The 17384-nt window shown below is 48.7% G+C and overlaps 3 protein-coding genes and 1 non-coding gene across 4 annotated transcripts in view; 2 read left to right on the top strand and 2 right to left on the bottom strand.

Moving 5' to 3' along the window:
* The first annotated feature begins 3 nt into the window (after positions 1–3).
* LOC135811034 (obg-like ATPase 1) lies at positions 4–1658 on the top strand. The gene has a single exon (XM_065324376.1). The coding sequence runs from the start codon at positions 96–98 to the stop codon at positions 1287–1289; it is 1194 nt and encodes a 397-aa protein (XP_065180448.1). The 5' UTR covers positions 4–95; the 3' UTR covers positions 1290–1658.
* Positions 1659–1830: 172 nt separating this feature from the next.
* Positions 1831–6717, bottom strand: LOC135811092 (protein Churchill-like). The gene is made up of 4 exons (XM_065324381.1): positions 6559–6717; positions 5215–5353; positions 2873–2943; positions 1831–2355 (listed from the first exon to the last, which is right to left on the bottom strand). Exons 1-4 carry the CDS (start codon positions 6595–6597, stop codon positions 2275–2277), a joined length of 330 nt encoding a protein of 109 aa, XP_065180453.1. The 5' UTR covers positions 6598–6717; the 3' UTR covers positions 1831–2274.
* On the top strand, positions 4540–4612 carry Trnaf-gaa (transfer RNA phenylalanine (anticodon GAA)). Its single transcript has one exon. It is a non-coding gene; the product is annotated as a tRNA-Phe (tRNA).
* A 1051-nt stretch (positions 6718–7768) lies between the features above and the next one.
* Positions 7769–17384, bottom strand: part of LOC135811135 (uncharacterized) — a 30946-nt gene continuing 21330 nt past the window's right edge. Inside the window, exons 15-22 of the mRNA XM_065324383.1 lie at positions 16983–17076; positions 14084–14662; positions 12838–13034; positions 11635–11775; positions 10306–10526; positions 9810–9850; positions 9260–9356; positions 7769–8553 (exon numbers count right to left, since the gene is read on the bottom strand). Coding sequence (XP_065180455.1) covers positions 8430–8553; positions 9260–9356; positions 9810–9850; positions 10306–10526; positions 11635–11775; positions 12838–13034; positions 14084–14662; positions 16983–17076 — 1494 coding nt within the window. The 3' untranslated portion in view covers positions 7769–8429. The remainder of the gene's footprint in view (positions 8554–9259; positions 9357–9809; positions 9851–10305; positions 10527–11634; positions 11776–12837; positions 13035–14083; positions 14663–16982; positions 17077–17384) is intronic.

A 17384-nucleotide genomic window follows, 5' to 3' on the forward strand; every position in this document is an offset into this window, starting at 1 on the left:
CCGGCTTTGTTTGAAAGTGATTTTGTTCTCTACAGCCGTCCTTTCCAGTGGTTGACTTTCTTCTTGCACAGTTCGAGTTTACCTGGAACGTGACAATGCCACCAAAGAAGAAGGCAGCTGCACCCGAGCCTCCTCCAATTATTGGACGGCCTGGCACCAATCTAAAATGTGGAATCGTCGGATTGCCCAATGTGGGAAAATCGTCTTTCTTCAATGTGCTGACAAAAAGTGCTGCACCTGCTGAAAATTTCCCCTTCTGTACGATCGATCCGAATGAGAACCGTGTGGCTGTGCCGGACGACCGCTTCGACCATCTGTGCGCGGTGCACAAGCCTGCGAGTCGTGTTCCAGCCTACCTGCACATCACCGACATTGCTGGACTCGTGAAAGGTGCTCACGAAGGCCAGGGTCTTGGCAATGCGTTTTTATCGCACATCCGTGGCGTGGATGCATTCTTTCACGTGTGCCGAGCGTTTGAGGATGAGGATGTGACTCATGTGGAGGGTGACGTCAATCCCGTCCGCGATTTGGAGATCATTTCGGAGGAGCTCCGTTTGAAGGACATGGACTACGTTGAGAAGGTTAAGGAAGGCTTGGAGAAAACATGCGTTCGCGGTGGAGATAAGAAGCAGAAGCCGGAGTATGATGCCATTTGCAAAGTGAAGACGCTACTGTGCGATGAGAAGAAAGACATCCGATCTGCTTGTTGGTCAGCGGCAGAAATCGACGCATTGAACAAGCATCTGTTCCTGACGTCCAAGCCCGTTATCTACCTGGTGAACCTGTCAGAACGCGACTATGCTCGCAAGAAGAACAAGTGGCTGGCCAAGATCAAGGAATGGGTAGATGAGCGCGACCCGTTCGCCTTGATCATCCCGTTCAGTGCCGAGCTGGAGGCCAAGCTTGTGGACATGAGCGACGAGGAGCAGGCCGCTCATCTAGCGGAGATCAAGACGACCACCATGTTGCCGAAGATCATCAAGACCGGCTTCCGCGCCCTGCAGCTGGAGTACTTCTTCACTGCCGGCCCGGATGAGGTGCGCGCCTGGACCATACAGAAGGGCACCAAGGCACCGCAAGCGGCCGGCCGCATCCACACAGACTTCGAAAAGGGCTTCATCATGGCCGAGGTCATGACGTTCGAGGACTTCAAGGAGTACGAAACGGAATTAGCTGTGAAGGCGGCGGGCAAATACCGCCAGCAGGGTCGCAACTATGTCGTGCTGGACGGTGATATCATCTTCTTCAAATTCAATGCCGGCGCCGGTCTTTCGGCCAAAAAGAAGTGATCATTGTGAGATCGGATGGTCAACACTTAGGTTTTCCGCCGCCGTCTACTTCGAATTAAAAGTCGCCACAGGATCGTGCACGCCATGTGACTTCATCGCCCACATCCTGGCTTGGTTTAGGTACTTCCACTGTTCTTGGCTGCACAGCTATTTTCTATTCTGTGGTGTGTTAGTCACCTGACCTCTATTTGTGCGGCTTGCCCTTTCGGGGGTGACAAGAACGCTGGACATTCCTGCCGCTCCAGTGGATTGCTCTAGGCATGGCTACTCTATAACATCGAATGAACAAATTTCACTTTTTTGTTTTCTCCTTCCTGTTTTTGTACTGTTTTTGAAGGATTATAAATAAGGACTCGGTAAAGCCAGCAAGTCTTGTGTGAGGCTTCTGTTTGTGATGTGTAATGTGGGTGCCAGTTCCAAGCAGTGGTGTCATGTACAGCACACGTGTACAGTCATCACTCCCATTCACTACAACAGTGTGTACTGGGAAGTGCACAGATTATTTAAAATTTCCACCCAATTCTCGTGTGCAAACATGACATGTGGTGTCAAGGTGTGCTCAATGACTCAGTGACAATGAGAATAGCAAAACTGGCCTAAAAGTAAAAGCGTAATAGACTCTAAAACATGATAGAGGAGCATGGAGAGAAAAGAACGGCTGTCTCAAGAAATCACATTGGCAAAGCGAACCACACTGGGTGAAAGCGGGTTAAACTGTTAATAGAACAAACTAGCCTGAAACTTGAAAGGTGCCAAGTCCTGGCCGAGCAGACTTAACAGGAAGAAACGGTAAATAAAATCTAAGAAGGATGGCAGCAGTCAGACACGACGGGATTGCCTCAGTCCTGGCAATGCCGACCCTAGGGGCGCGCAAGTGCAGAATGCACCCAGTAGCATTGAAGCACATGGGGAGTTTGGAGGACAGGCTGCGTGATCTATGCCATCGAACAACGAACTCTTCTCGCAAAGTTTGAAGCAAAACAGCTCAGCCCCGGTGAGGGTCATCGGGAAGAACGCTACGCGAGTCACTGCCAGTGCCACAGAGACCGCACTGCATGGAGTACTCCTACAAGAACAGTACAAGACACACACACGCACACCCAGAGAGCAAAATACATGTTAAAGTTCAAACTCTGCATCCACACCACTAGGGAAATACGGCTGTGCTAGCAAGACTACAGGTGACAATCCCAGATACATCACGGAGGTTTAGCATCACAAATTTCGCGTTCGAGATCGCGAACATGTTTTCAGTTCGCGAACGTTCGCATTTTTCGTTCGGAAAAGCTGTTGACATAAAATTACCAAGTGCACTGTCGGCACACATGTGCGACCTGGCAGGTAATGCAAGCGCGGATTCTGTTTGCTGATCCTCTGCCCCTCATCATAACGCGAGTTTCATCACTGAGTTCGACTTTCATCGGAGTGCGAACGCGAACGTGAAATTCGTCTTGCTAAACTTCCGTAATACTGCAACATGGTCAGGCCAGTTATGTTTCCTGTAAAACATCAAACTTGAGAAGCAGGAGATGAAACGTTATGGAGAAGTAGCCGTGTTCGCGGTGTCAATCTGCAAAACGTACCTGGTACCCATCATCGACGCTAAACGAGTAGGTGTGTTTCGCTACGACATGATCACACTTGGAGCACCGGTCTGGAAGCAAATGGAGACATGCGAACACACACACGTGTGCACAGACACACATTTACTCCTGAGATTTGCTAGACATACTAGTATGTGTGGCAAAGCCAGCACCCCACCGCCCTTGTTGTGCATGTATGGGTGGGTAGGCCGAGTTCACATGTAGAGGTTGTGTAAGTGACAGCATGGTGGTGAACTGGGAGTCATACCTAAACCAGGTTTGGGTACGACTCCCTGGTGTTGAACCAGCGGATTCGTTTATGGGTGCTACCAAGAGTGCATAAACAGGAGTATGCAACTGTGGTTCTGGGTCAGGGTGCTGCGCGCTGACTTCATTACGTATTTTGTAGGCCTAGTATTTTGCCTCCATCACACTCAGAAAAAAGCATGCTCTCAAACCCACAATTTCTTGTACGAGCCCATCTGTTTTCGCTCGATTCGTTCCAGTACCTACGCGATCTCTAAATTTTGGTGCATGAACTCCAGTTCCGTACTCGAGTGTACCAACGACGTTACGTACGCGAATGTACCAGCGTACACATCCAGCAGAGATTTACTACAGGTGAACTCTGGTTTCAGCAGCCACCCTGCCGAAATATCGCGGTCACGGAAACCAGAATGGACCACTAGTACCAAGAGTACATAACCCCCCAGAGTGTGCAACGCCTGATCCAGCCCTGCATAGGGTCTTAGTCGAGCGCAATCGGATCTTTGCGTCATAATACCGTACACATCTGAGGGGAACCCGGGGAGTCGCGGGTAGTCTCGGATCAAAAACACTGGTGCCCTGCCTCGAGACCGGCCTTGCGCTGGTGTGGAGTGTACGCATGACATCAGAAGATCCGATTGCGCTCGACCAAGACCCTATGCAGAGATGGATCAGGCGTTGCACACTCTGGGGGGTTATGTACTCTTGCTACTACATGACATGGGGGATATGGACATCACACAAACAAAAAAAAGGAGTTACGTCTACATGAAGGCCAGCTATAAAAAAAATTGTAGTCACTACACCAGGTACACCACACCATGATACTAGTAGTCAGTAGCAAAGCATGGATACGCCGCTGTATTGAGAAAGAGGTACCAATACAGCATTTTCAGCACAATCATGTTCATTGCAGTGAGTTCGAGGTACTACTGTGTACTTGACTGCTCATCAGAACTTCTACTTCTAGTTCTACAACTATCATCTCTCTAGTGTATCTCTGCAAGGCTTCTTCACTCATGCAGAACTGGCCTGCCAAGATTGAACTGAACATCGGTCCCTGAGCGGTTTTACAGTAGAATCGCTCCTCCTGTTCGTGTTTTCCAAGCGCAACTCGAATGATGATTGAAGCGCAGAAACTACGAAGGATGGACTGTAGAGCGAACCTCTGAACAGCGAGGAATAGAAGAAAGGTGCTCATCCTTGTGCGCAAGAGCTACAGACTGACGAACAACTCGCGTCTGTTCGATATGAACTCGGGAGAGAACGATCGAGGCTATTTTTGAAGGCCGTGCAGTCGAGTCCACGCAAGCTGTCAAATTATCTGATCGCAGGTCCACTACTACTGCACAAGCAGACTACGGAGTCAAGACATTCCCACGCGTGCATTACTTTCAGCGGCCGAAATAGCTCAGTTGGGAGAGCGTCAGACTGAAGATCTGAAGGTCCCTGGTTCAATCCCGGGTTTCGGCATTTCTTTTTTCTTTTCTGTCAGTTCACATGGCCATTATGCATGGACTATGGTTCATTCTTCAGTCAACGTGTGAGTAGGTCTACCAGGTCTACGGTCAGTGTACTACGAACTGCATAACACCATGAATACTGACTCGTTGCTTTGGAGTTGCCTTCCTTGTTTTGATTTGAAAAGCGATCTCTCTTGGGCTGTGTTTACATGAGGCGTTTCAACCCGGGTTGAGTTCGACCCGGGTCAGATTTCAACCCGCCATGTACACAAAATGAATGGCGCGTTTACATGACGCATTGCGCTTGACCCGGATTGAAATTTCGCCCCGGGTTGATTTCAACCCTCCCCCCAAGAGGAGGGTTGAAATCAACCCGGGTCAAATATATCGCATCATCCTTGCCCAGCCATGATCTGCCCACGCTCGAACCAGCAAAAAACGACAGAAACTACATTCACTTTTTTTTTAAATACAGTACATGTACCAGTCTGTACAATATAGCTGTACACGGCTCAGATGGGTGTTGCAATGATGATGCATGTATGTGTAATGTCACATGTCCTTGGTTCTGAATCCTTAAGACTAAATAAAGAGTGTACGGGTAAAGCTTACGTTCAAACGAAATTTCCTCTGCGCCGTCTTCATCCTCTTCTCGCTTGCACTCGGCTTTCGCAAGTTCGCCTCTGGTGCTGCATTCGACGCAGCCTTTTAAATTGATGTAGTACACGCCAGTCTCTAGGCACGTGGTCCCCTGCACGAACAGCACAGTTTACCGTGTGAGAGAGAGAGAGAGAGACAGACAGATCGAGAGACAGATCGAGAGAGAGAGAGAGAGAGAGAGAGAGAGAGAGAGAGAGAGAGAGAGAGAGAGAGAGAGAGAGAGAGAGAGAGAGAGAGAGAGAGAGAGAGAGGGAGAGAAAGAGAGAGAGAGAGAGAGAGAGAGAGAGACGGGGCACTCTGGCGGTGCTTTGCGGTACGACAGAATACTAATGCTGTGCCGTTTCAATGCTGTAGACATGTATTCAGCTACTGCTGCTGTTGATGGACAGCCAGGACAGTTTCGGTCTTCATCTACATATACTTTGAAGGAAGCACTGCAATTTTACTGATTCTATGTTCTGTGTGCATCGGTATGTGACATACGCCACAATCACGGCAATGCAGTGGTGGGTTTAGGGGGTGCGCGGAAGGGGGGGGGGGGGGAGGGGAGGGGCCCTCAAAGGTTTCGACCTAGGTTTCGAAAAATAAAAGACAGGGCTGGGGGCGCGCACGCGGCCTGAAACGATCGTCCAAAACCGGTTGCACGGTACGTGCTCGAGCTGGTGTTGATTGTACATGTACCCACTACAGAGTACCAGTGAGCATGCACGGCAGGGAGTCGTCAAATACCGGTATTTGACGACTCCCTGATGCACGGCTCCAGAAACACAGTGGTTTTCAAAATGGCTGACCTGGGACAGTAGCATGATGTCATCTACCCCCACCCCGTACCCCATCCCGGCCGCAACCCCCCATCCCGGCCGCAACCCCCCATCCCGGCCGCAACCCCCCATCCCGGCCGCAACCCCCCATCCCGGCCGCAACCCCCCCCCCCCCCCCCCCTCAGCCAAATCCTGGACACGCCACTGCAACGGGTTTTCATACTCAGACCCACCATTCTCTTTTCTAAATATTCTAGCCACCACCTGGTATCTGGACTAAGCATGCAAGCAAATGCACACCGGGTGCATACACAATTCATTTCGATCTCAGAATGATAATTGTTGCAGTTTGCTCGAGTACGTGAACGCAGTGTATAACATTAAAATCAAAACCGCACATCTGAAACGGTGATACCTCTACTACTGGCTGCAAGGTAACGGCTAAAAAGTGCACTGATAGCCACTACAAACAGATGGGAAACAGCAAAGCCTTTCTTCTAAGACATTGGTGATATGTTTACAGATCATTGCTTACCCGATCCTTACAGAACTCGTGAACGCACTCGCGACACATACTCTACGTACGCTTCACAGAAGCCTTATTCCAAGTAACGCTACAGCACAGTCTGAAAGACAAGAAAGCTGTGCAAGCTAGCACACTCCACAAAACGAACGTGACTGCAAAATTACAAGAATACAAGTCGACAGTGAGAGCAGGATGTCCGAGAGTCGAGACTCTTTCATTCCAGCCTTTCGATTTTGAAAATCATGCTTGACGTCATCATGACGTCATGCTAGCTGATGCGCAATTGCGCATCCTTATCGGCTTATGTAAAACTGAAAATATGTGCATAATGCCCATACCGGTATGTAAATCAAAACGTACATGACACGTGACTGTTGCCTAGGCTTTGGCCAATAACTTAGCTGGCTTCCAACCAGGGAGTAGTATAATAATTATGGTATTGTACTACTCCCTGCTTCCAACCGTGGCCAGGCACGGTCAGGCATCGGTACAGAGTCTGAGACATAGGCACTATTGCATCTTGGGTCATCCAACACGGTGCGAAGTCCTGCAGGACAAATCACCATGCAGCTTGTCGGAATCACTGCAGCAGACAGTGCCCAGTAGATCTAAGCGTCGCGCAGCATGCACTCGCTTTGACCATAATTCGGATTGAATACAGCGTCAACCCTATGCGGCAAGTGCATTTGGCGAGAGAGGTTAACTTTACCTCCAAAAATTGAGTCATGTAACAGTAAGAAATCATGCAAGCGTGCTCTTCCAGTCTTCAGTCTGTGATAATGACTGACTCACAGGACCACCGGCCAGCAGTTCTTGATTGGTCCGCCATGACCATAGCCTTTCATACAGTTTGTGTATGACATGACTGTACTTCAAGTAGGTAAATAACCTCCTCAGCAGTGAACAAGCATTGGTCGCTGACAAGTTGGTCCAGTGATGACCTGACTATTAAACCGGATTGGTTGCGGTGGGTCTGCGACTGATCTTGCTCTTCAATACATCTTACATCCGTGCACATCCTTCTGGGCCCGTGCGGCCCCAACCCGCGGGCCACCATAACCCGGCTCCAGAATGTGCTTGATAACATCATGCAATTTTTTTCTTCGGCCGCAGCGAGTCACTCGCTACCGGACCGCTAATTTTGATGAAGCCGGCAATAGTGGTTATGATCAAGAGCACAGTCACACTGCAGAGTTGCATGGTGCATGTGTATGCACTGTGCATGGTTGCTTGTGCACGGCTGTGTATTGTCATAGATAGAATCTGAAAATGCTATAATTAAAACGTATATGCAGAAAACAGGCTTCAAATGTTAGCCGGCCCGAATCACGACAAGTGTGTAGAGAAACTTGAGATATCCGTAAGGCAAGGGTAAGAACACGTGTAAACAAGAACTCTATTGGCACATAACAGTAGTGGTCAGTTTTAGGTTCTTCTGAGGATTTGTTACGAGCTGTGATGATGGGAATAGTAACAAATGAGCAGCCGCTGGGAAATTGTGGGTCGTTCATAGATGAGGTAGATATTATCATAGGGTGTGGTTAAAGCAGGCTCGTGCGCCGGTGCCCTTCAAGGGGGGGGGGGGTCCGGGGGCCTCTCCCGGAAAATGTTCAAAAAATGAAAGCAAAATCCTGCATTTTGAGGGAAAAAGGGGGGTTCCGGGCACCCAGAAACCCATACGGGGCACGCGCCTGGGTTAAAGTGCTTATGTGACAGTGTGAACTTGGTCTATTTTCAATGTTCAACTGATGATATTTCGCAGATCACGGTCAGAGAACATTGCTCAGCCAAGAGACACAGCCTGGCGTGATTGTCATAGTTGAGAGGCTGTATGTACATGTACAGCGATGGCTGCCATCGCACGAAGCTCAAGCCATGCACTAGATATCCACCTCGACGTACTGCAAAAACTTTGTTCGCATGCCGTCCAGGGTCTGTGAGATTTCAGTGAAGGCCGGACGGTTTTCAGGCAGTTCGTCCCAGCACTCCAGCATGACCGCATACCTGGGTGGCAGAACACACACGGGCACAAAGTTACTTGTAAAACGTATGCAAGACTTAACCAGCGTTTGCAAGACTTTTAAGCAGCGCTTGCAAGACTTTCAACCAGTGTTTGCAAGTGGGCAGTGAATCGATTTCAACAAGAAAAGCTATTTCTCTAAAGCGTGATGGACTCTGCTTCTTCCGAGCAACGAAGGTTTAACCGAAATACGACAGTAAAGAAAAGATTTACGACCATAGGTGACTGGCAACATACACATGATGACATTCAGTAAGGACTAAAGCTGATGGTTACAAATACCGTAAAGTACCGTTGATCCGCCCCCACGCCATGTCGCTTCCCAGCTGGGTTTTCGGCAGGGGGCGGGAATTAGATCAAGGCTGTCAAGTGCAGTACGATGTACAACAACGTAGAGGATCAGACTCGATGTGCTGGATTGTGCACATTTTGATCCTGGATTGGCAAGTATTGTGTACAGCAGTGCATGCGTCGGTTCAACATCGTATTTCGTTGTATACGCCGAAGTCGCTTCACAAGGAGAAAATCGACAGGGGGCGGGAATTAGAGAGGGGGCGGATCAACGGTACTTTACGGTAGTAATATTGCATACTAGTAGTAACCTCGTACTCGAATTGCTCTACAATTGTAAGCAGAGACGATTGGCATAGCGGGACATCAGTGAGTAGCAGAGGTATTATCTGTACTCACATTCCATCAGAGCAGTCCTCCGGTTTCGCCAGTCTCTTCCCAGCAAGCAGCAGGTCAAGAAGGTCTCCGTTGTCCGTAGTCGGGTACGGGTGAACACCTATACATGGAATCCCACACAGAACAGCAGTGCCCGGCGTGGTTACTCTCATGTTCATTGCGCAACACTGAGATGCTTCAGCTGCCAAGACGAAGTAGTACTACACACTAATTTCTTGCAATAATACGGTGATACTCACTCGCAAAGGAATGAGTGGTTTCATATCTCTGTCATGTGACTAAATGTGTGCAGAAAGTGATCATGTGCATGTGGGCAGTGGAACCAACATGGCTGACATCATGTGACCCATTGATAGAGGGGTTGACTGGAGGTGGACCCACCATGGCTGCCCGGTATGGTCGTGCGATAGATGTGAAACAGGTCTATAGGAAGTAACAATAGCGTTACGCATTTGGTGCCCAGCAATGCAGAACAACAGACGATAGTATAGTACTGCTGCTCGACACACATCTCCAAGTTGTGCACACTCACACTGGCTACAACTGTACTTACCCGCAGTCGCAATCTCCCACAGGACTATTCCATACGACCACCTGGACACCACACACACATCCACGCAGACATGCACACACCCACAGGAAGTCAGGAACGTTATGGATCGGATCAGAACTGCTCAAAGCTAGACTGGGAAGAAGTACGTGTGTACTGTTTGTGTCAGCAAAGCATGATGGGTTGCGAGACCACTCCAACGGATTGACTTAGCTAGCCTCACCTATTTTATCAATTTACCTCATGATCAGCTGCAGCCAGCTGCACAGGCCAATCAGCTCCCGATTGCCTATACTTGAAATATACTTGTATGTCGGGAGGTCAGTTTCACTGTACAAACACATTCTTCCAAGCCCACCCATTGCAAGGGGCAATGCCGAGTGATTCGCACACATCACATGCTGTGCAGGCGACCGGCCAGTGTTACCAGAGCGGTTTAAAAAATCCTGCTCATAAATTGTTGAACTGCTAGAGAATCATAGTCACATTCACAACTTACACATCACTCGCCGTTGTGAAGACTTTCGACTGAAGTGACTCGAGGGCCATCCACCGGTAAGGCAGCGGCATGCCCTTCTTCTCTGTCTCCCTTGTGATGTCAACGTGGTACACGTCCTGCGCCAGGCCAAAGTCACAGATCTTCACCATGTTGCCTTTGCCCAGCAGTACATTCCTGGCGGCCAGGTCACGGTGAACGATCTCCAGTTTTTCCAAATGTACCTGCAAATGTAGTCATCGCACGCCAAAAAAAACAGGTCAGGTTTAACCAGTGAGATCACCATCAGTATTGTCCCATTGCAGTCGCCACACTCCGCAGACTATTGCGTCTTCATTCTCAAATTCCCAGTCAGTATATATAATGTCATGTACCTTACAGTACAGGGTCAAGAGTTTTAGGGTGATGGAAGGCTGAGGATAGTGGACAGCCATCAAGAGTTTTAGGGTGATGGAAGGCGGAGGATAGTGGACAGCCATCAAGAGTTTTAGGGTGATGGAAGGCTGAGGATAGTGGACAGCCATCAAGAGTTTTAGGGTGATGGAAGGCTGAGGATAGTGGACAACCATCAAGAGTTTTAGGGTGATGGAAGGCTGAGGATAGTGGACAGCCATCAAGAGTTTTAGGGTGATGGAAGGCTGAGGATAGTGGACAGCCATCAAGAGTTTTAGGGTGATGGAAGGCTGAGGATAGTGGACAGCCATCAAGAGTTTTAGGGTGATGGAAGGCTGAGGATAGTGGACAGCCATCAAGAGTTTTAGGGTGATGGAAGGCTGAGGATAGTGGACAGCCATCAAGAGTTTTAGGGTGATGGAAGGCTGAGGATAGTGGACAGCCATCAAGAGTTTTAGGGTGATGGAAGGCTGAGGATAGTGGACAGCCATCAAGATTGCATTGACCCACAGCCACCTCTAGAAAACCTTTTTTTTTACGGTTCCGGCGACACTCGGTCAGAATGAGTTTCTGCGTCCACACAAACACAACCACCCTCAAGGACCGAGGCACAAGTGCAGCTCCTAAACCGGGCTAGAAAAGCGATGGGAGGTGAGTACTGAGTAGATCGGACCCACTGCAAACGGTGGTCAAAGATTGAAATCCCATTCACTGAATCCATGTTATCCTCATGCCAGGCCACAGTAAACTGTGGGTTGCAGCACGCGGTTGGGAACATTCTCCCATTTTCCGAGCAGGACTTCCCACTCGTAACACCCTATGTCTCAGTCATGGTCTTAGAGCAGCCCAGATGATCTGCCTGAAAACACACATGCCGAAAGTGGCGAAATTCAAGGATCACAGCCATGCGGGCTTCATCAAAGCACGGCTTTGTCTTACCATTCCGGCGGCTATCTTCATGGCGAAGTGCAGCGTATCCTTGACGCCAAGACATCCACTGTCCGTGATCTCCACCGTAAGCAGCTCTGCAGCAGTAGAACCTGTTTCATTGTGATAGGGGCTATCGGCTGATCCTACCGACTGCACGGACACACAACAGAGCAGAATCAAGCATTTGACATCAGGTAGTGAACATATGTTGGTTATCTTCATGTTATTGTGACCTATTTCATAGATGTTGGTTGCCTTGTTGCTTTCTCCCAACTCTCCTCTCACCCAAGCCATTCTGCATAAGCGAAGCTGTGGACGCAGCATACTGCTGCTACACTTCAACGCGGGAATGCGTATAATAATAATAGTGAATCGACAGTGCCTGCTGCGGGAAGGTTCCAGGTGTTCCAAGTTCGATATGGTAAGGGTGGAAGGTATACTGTAAGTCAGCAAATATTCGGTGCATATTTATTTTCAGCTTTTTTTGGCCGAAAATTGATTGCGGCCGAAATTTTGTTTTGCAAGGTTACAAGTGGCAGCACTACATGCCGGAATTTAAATGCAGCGTTTTTTAAACCCTGGAAAGCCGAAATTTAAATGCGCCAAAATTAATTGTGTAGACTTATAGTACAGTGCACCTGCAACCTGGTCGCTCTGTACTGCATGCGGTGAAAAGCACTTTATGTCACACTGCGGCATGCACTACTTCCGGTCAGAGAACGTTCTGGCAAGCCAGCCAGACTAGAAATTTTCTCTCCACTGCAAAACAGAGGTTGACATGCACGCAGGCAAGCAAGCACGCACACACGTATGCACACACACACACACACACACACACACACACACACTTGTACTTGTTGCTCACTGCCAAAACTGGTCACGTGGGTCTCCCCGGGAGAGGGGAGAGAGACTCAAAAGGAATCTTGGAAAGATGACTCAACTGGCTATTGAACCGCCCAACGGCCGACACCCCCTGAAATCCCCAAAACTCTGGGTGGACTTGAAAATGATCCCACTTATGGGCTCACCACACCTCAGTAAGTGGATGAGGACAAGGTGCAGAAAAAGGATTGACGGCATCAGGGTATCCGTCCTGGGATCCAACTGCAGTTAGTTACCCCTGCCCCCAGACACACACACACACACACACACACACACACACACACACACACACACACACACGCACACACACACATGCACAAATTCTCTTACTGCATCTCTGTTCTTCCTCGATTCCCGCAGAAAGTCTTGCAAGTTGCCGTGCTCCATATACTCAACGATCAGGCAGCTAGAAGCGAGGCCCTCTTCGCAGCAGCCCAGCATGCGTATGACATTCTCGTGTGGCTCCAAGTCCTTCATGATGTCAATCTCATCGTGGAATTGCTTCAGCTCGACAACCGTTGCCTTGGCTGTGAGTAGAAAAGAATGCAAGACGAGGCACTGCGGCCCGTCAACCACCACCTGGAATCTACATGACTGCAACAGTACGTTGATTGACCAACGGTAATGAGCATTCGTCAGTACACATGCTACTTGAGAAGAAGTTTGGAGGCTTCCTGCAGTTTCATAGTAGATACAATTGGGTGAACTCACCCATTCACTCATTGACTAATTGACTACCTGAAGAAGGCCATTGGCCGGAACGTTGTATATAATGGAATGGTTCGGAAATTTGCAGAGTATTGTGGAATGGGTGAGTTCACCCAACTGTATCTACATGCTACTTGATCAGTAAAACTTGAACTAAAAACTGTAGTCTACCTGAGGCTTGCTTTGATAACCTGGGATATATACGGCAAGAATAAGCCATCCACTGCACTGGTGGATAGATACTGCAAAAAGGCGGGCCCCTCCGGGAAAGTATGGCCAATTACTCCCCAAATAGATAATGCATGAGCTTGTAAGCTTACATATACAATTCTCCCACAGCAATGGCACAACAAAGTCCAAGGTGACATTATACAGAATGCAAAAATGCACTACACGAGGCGACAGCTTCCATGCAAATGCCATGGGAGAGGAATCATTGGTAAGCAATTTCAGCAATATTTGACATCTGCAGGAAAGCTTCCCCACGGTCACGACCCGCAGTGTAGTGTTTGAGTCCATAGGAAATACTGTGCACCGTGCAGACAATGACTTGAAAATGACAGTGACTGACTGCGCCTTGCCATGATCAGATCACCCGACAAGGACAAGGGGGGTTGGGTATATCGTGACCTTACCTCCCCCCCCCCCTACACACACACCCCTCCCAGGGGGCTCATACCCTGAACAAGTGTGTGTATGGAAGGGTAGGGATGATCGGTTGTACTTAAGTGCAATTTCATTCCTTACGTGAGTCTCAACTACTATGATATACGTCACATTGCTGGCTTAAAATTCCTCTCGTTTGGTACACGACAAGCATGCAGCTGTCACAGAAACTGCCATCGTGCAGACATGGACTAGGACTTACGGTGCAGGCTCTTTATTGCCACGTCCGTCACTACTCCGTCGGCGTCCTCCAGCTCGGCTTTGAACACCTGGCCGAACTGGCCTGCGCCGAGGTAGGAGGTGATCTCGATGTCGAATCCGTGCAAGCTTAGATTGTGCATCAGGATCTGCACTTGCGTGTTCACTCCAAACTCACCGAGCTTATCCACTTTTCTGCCGTCGTCAAACTCCCCAATGTCAAACTCTGGCAGATCGACTTGCATGTGTTTTTGACAAACTTTCCACACCGGCTTCTCTAGGTCGTACTCCTCCAGCATCTTGTTATCCAGGATAATTCCGGTCTTCGAGTCGTACTTTGACAGGGCGCGGTCGACAGCGGCGGCGTTGCGGTGATAGCGCACGACAGCCACGACGATGTACAGGAGAATGCACAGCGCGGACACGGTCACGACGGGTATTAGGATGGTCAGTGATACACCGCCGCTGCCGCCGCCTGGTGAGCCAGCAGCCCGGGAGGATGTCGTGCCGACCTGCGGTGTCACTGTTGAGTCCATTGCTGATGTTGCTGCTGATGTTAGCCTTTCCGAGGTGGTTGGTGCCACTAACAGCAAATCACAAGCCGGGTAGTGAGAGCGGCAACAAGCACACAGTTTTATTCCCGTAGCTATGCAGAAGACGTTACTTCAGTAACGTCTGGCGCTAGCCAGGGTCCACACAGCTTTAATTTGGTATTTGTGTGTGTGTTTGTTTGTTTGTTTGTGTCACGCTTGGCGCTATCCCGTATCTGTCCCGTATCTGTCCCGTATCTGTGACTACAAAGGCTCTACAGGATTGTACATAACAGCTGTCCACAATATTTGCGGGCTCCTGTATCTGTCCCGTACCGTACCAATATTCGTCGTATTATGCACACGACTCCCTGATGTAGAGGGGGATTTGGAAAGAAATAGGGAGACGAGGAGGAAATTAAATTAGAATAGACGCCGATTAGGTGATAGGATGCGTCAGCATAAACATACTTTGGAAGAGAGATCCCGTCGTCTCCAAAATAAGCGTGAACGAGCGATTCAGTGCCGGTCACAGGAAACGTAGGAAGAGAGATCCCGTCGACTCCAGAACGCCCGTGATCGGTAGAGTCCGGCGGTACCAGGCAACGTCAGGACAGACATCCCGTTGAGTACAGAACGCCCGTGATCGGCAGAGTCTAAGCCGGTCCCAGGAAACGTCAGGACAGACATCCCGTCGAGTCCAGAACGCCCGTGATCGGCAGAGTCAGCGCCGGTCCCAGTAAACGTCAGGACAGACATCCCGTCGACGCGCAGAAAAACTAAATCTGCAGCCTATTTTGCCGTCGAACAGGATACGTATTTATATAGGAGACTGTAAAGTTATGTAATGTCTAAATTTCGACGTGAGCAGCAGGTCACTCGCGTTGATTTTTTCGACGTGCGAGCCAAATAACGCGAGCTGAACTTTCGCGTCGCAGACATCCCGTCGACGCGCAGAAAAACTAAATCTGAAGCCTCTTTTGCCGTCGGACAGGATACGTATTTTAGGAGACTGTAAAGTTATGTAATGTGCTCCACAGGCAACCATGCATTCGGCGTCGTCATTGGCTCAACAGGTCAATGATTATGTACATGTATTACTACAAAAGGCCAGAAAATCCGATTCCTGTATTAAAATCAACTAATGTTCGCTGGCGATTTAATTTCGCTGATTTCGCCGCTTGGTACCAACCGGCCAAAGTAAATCGCAGGCCAACGTTTGTCATATAGGCAAATGATGCATGATTGAGCAATGGATGCATGTGAGAGCAAAAATACCGATCGATTTCAAATTTGACGTGAAACTGCGCGTCACGTCGGAAATAACGTGCATCTTAACCTCTCTAATCGAGAGGTTTCTATTTCTCATCGGCCAAAATTTGTTGATTTACAATATAAGGAGATAAAAATTAAAGAAGGAGCAAAACAAAAGTAGATGATTATTAGAGAAATAACAATCCGCAATAAATTCTGCAAATACTTTTGCCTAACTCATAATATTCAAACCGATTGAAACGTTTTTGCAATACAGTGATGTGGCCAATCAACGGAAAAAGACAATTCCATCAGTTCTTATAACATGTACGATGAGCTAGGCAAAAAAGCATAAAACATAGCGTAGGGCCCTGAGCTTCCAAGCTCTCTCGTTTAGTTATGTAACCTATGAGAATGAAGTTGAAGACACCAATGCAGCAGTACTTATGGTTGATTCAAACGGTGGCAAAGACACACCTGCCTAGAGAGCGTGTGTGGGCAGGCGTGTATTTACCACCATTTGAATCAACCATAATATTATGTAATATACGTTCTCGTTTTAAATCGGATGACTCAGCAGTACCAGATCACTAATGTAAAAGGGGGGGGGGGATCTTAATTAAAAGTGCAATTGCTTGTAGCAACTCTGTACGGTGCACGAGCGTAGGCCAATGGTATTCGACCAGGCATAGTGCAAAGTACAGCCAGACCTCGCGTATCCGGTCCTCTTTTATCCGGATCCCTCGCCATCCGGGAGAAATTCGTTGGTTACCAATTTAAAGCATATGTCATGCATGCACACAGCATGTGTGTTCGATTTTCCGGTTCCTTCGCCTATCCGGATATTTTTGTGCAAAACGGATGTGTGGAATTAAGCGAGGTATAGACTGGAACCTTACAAGCATTGGGCAAGACCGAGTACCTGAGCCGGCGGTAATACAGGTGTGTCAACTTTACTTCAAATGCCAATGACATTCCGGTGTGCAATAGGTACAGACCTGCATGAGAACAGTGCATAATGGCTCCCTATCAATTGCAGCAGCTATTGCAACGCGGACTGTTTTGCTTAAAGTCTACATCCAGTTCACCCAGACAGTATTGCCGTCGAACATCCCTCACCTGTCACTGCGGATGCATTCAGTTTGACATAAGAAAACCGCGTTGGTTGCGAGCTTGATTCATCAAGAGGATCGCGCAGCACAATAGCAGACACCTGGCGAATGGCACAAGACAAAGTGAGTCTAATTGTTCGAGGAAAGTGAGTACATTTGTAACAAAGATGATATTATCCAATTACTGGCTGCTTCAAAACAGAACACGGCATGGCATCCCACCATTGCCAGGGGGACGATGGTGACACCATGGCAGTGTTTTACATTCTATCGATTGCGGCGAACAGGCCCATGCTCTGTTGTGGCTGCAACCGTGTATCATTGAACTCAAACACCCCAAACCTGAAGATGCCTGTGTGTGTGTGCGTGTGAGGATGTGGGCGCTTGTCTGCGATAAGCACGGGTCGTA

The sequence above is a fragment of the Sycon ciliatum genome, chromosome 1, assembly GCF_964019385.1.
Source record: "Sycon ciliatum chromosome 1, ocSycCili1.1, whole genome shotgun sequence".
Classification (NCBI taxonomy): domain Eukaryota; kingdom Metazoa; phylum Porifera; class Calcarea; order Leucosolenida; family Sycettidae; genus Sycon; species Sycon ciliatum.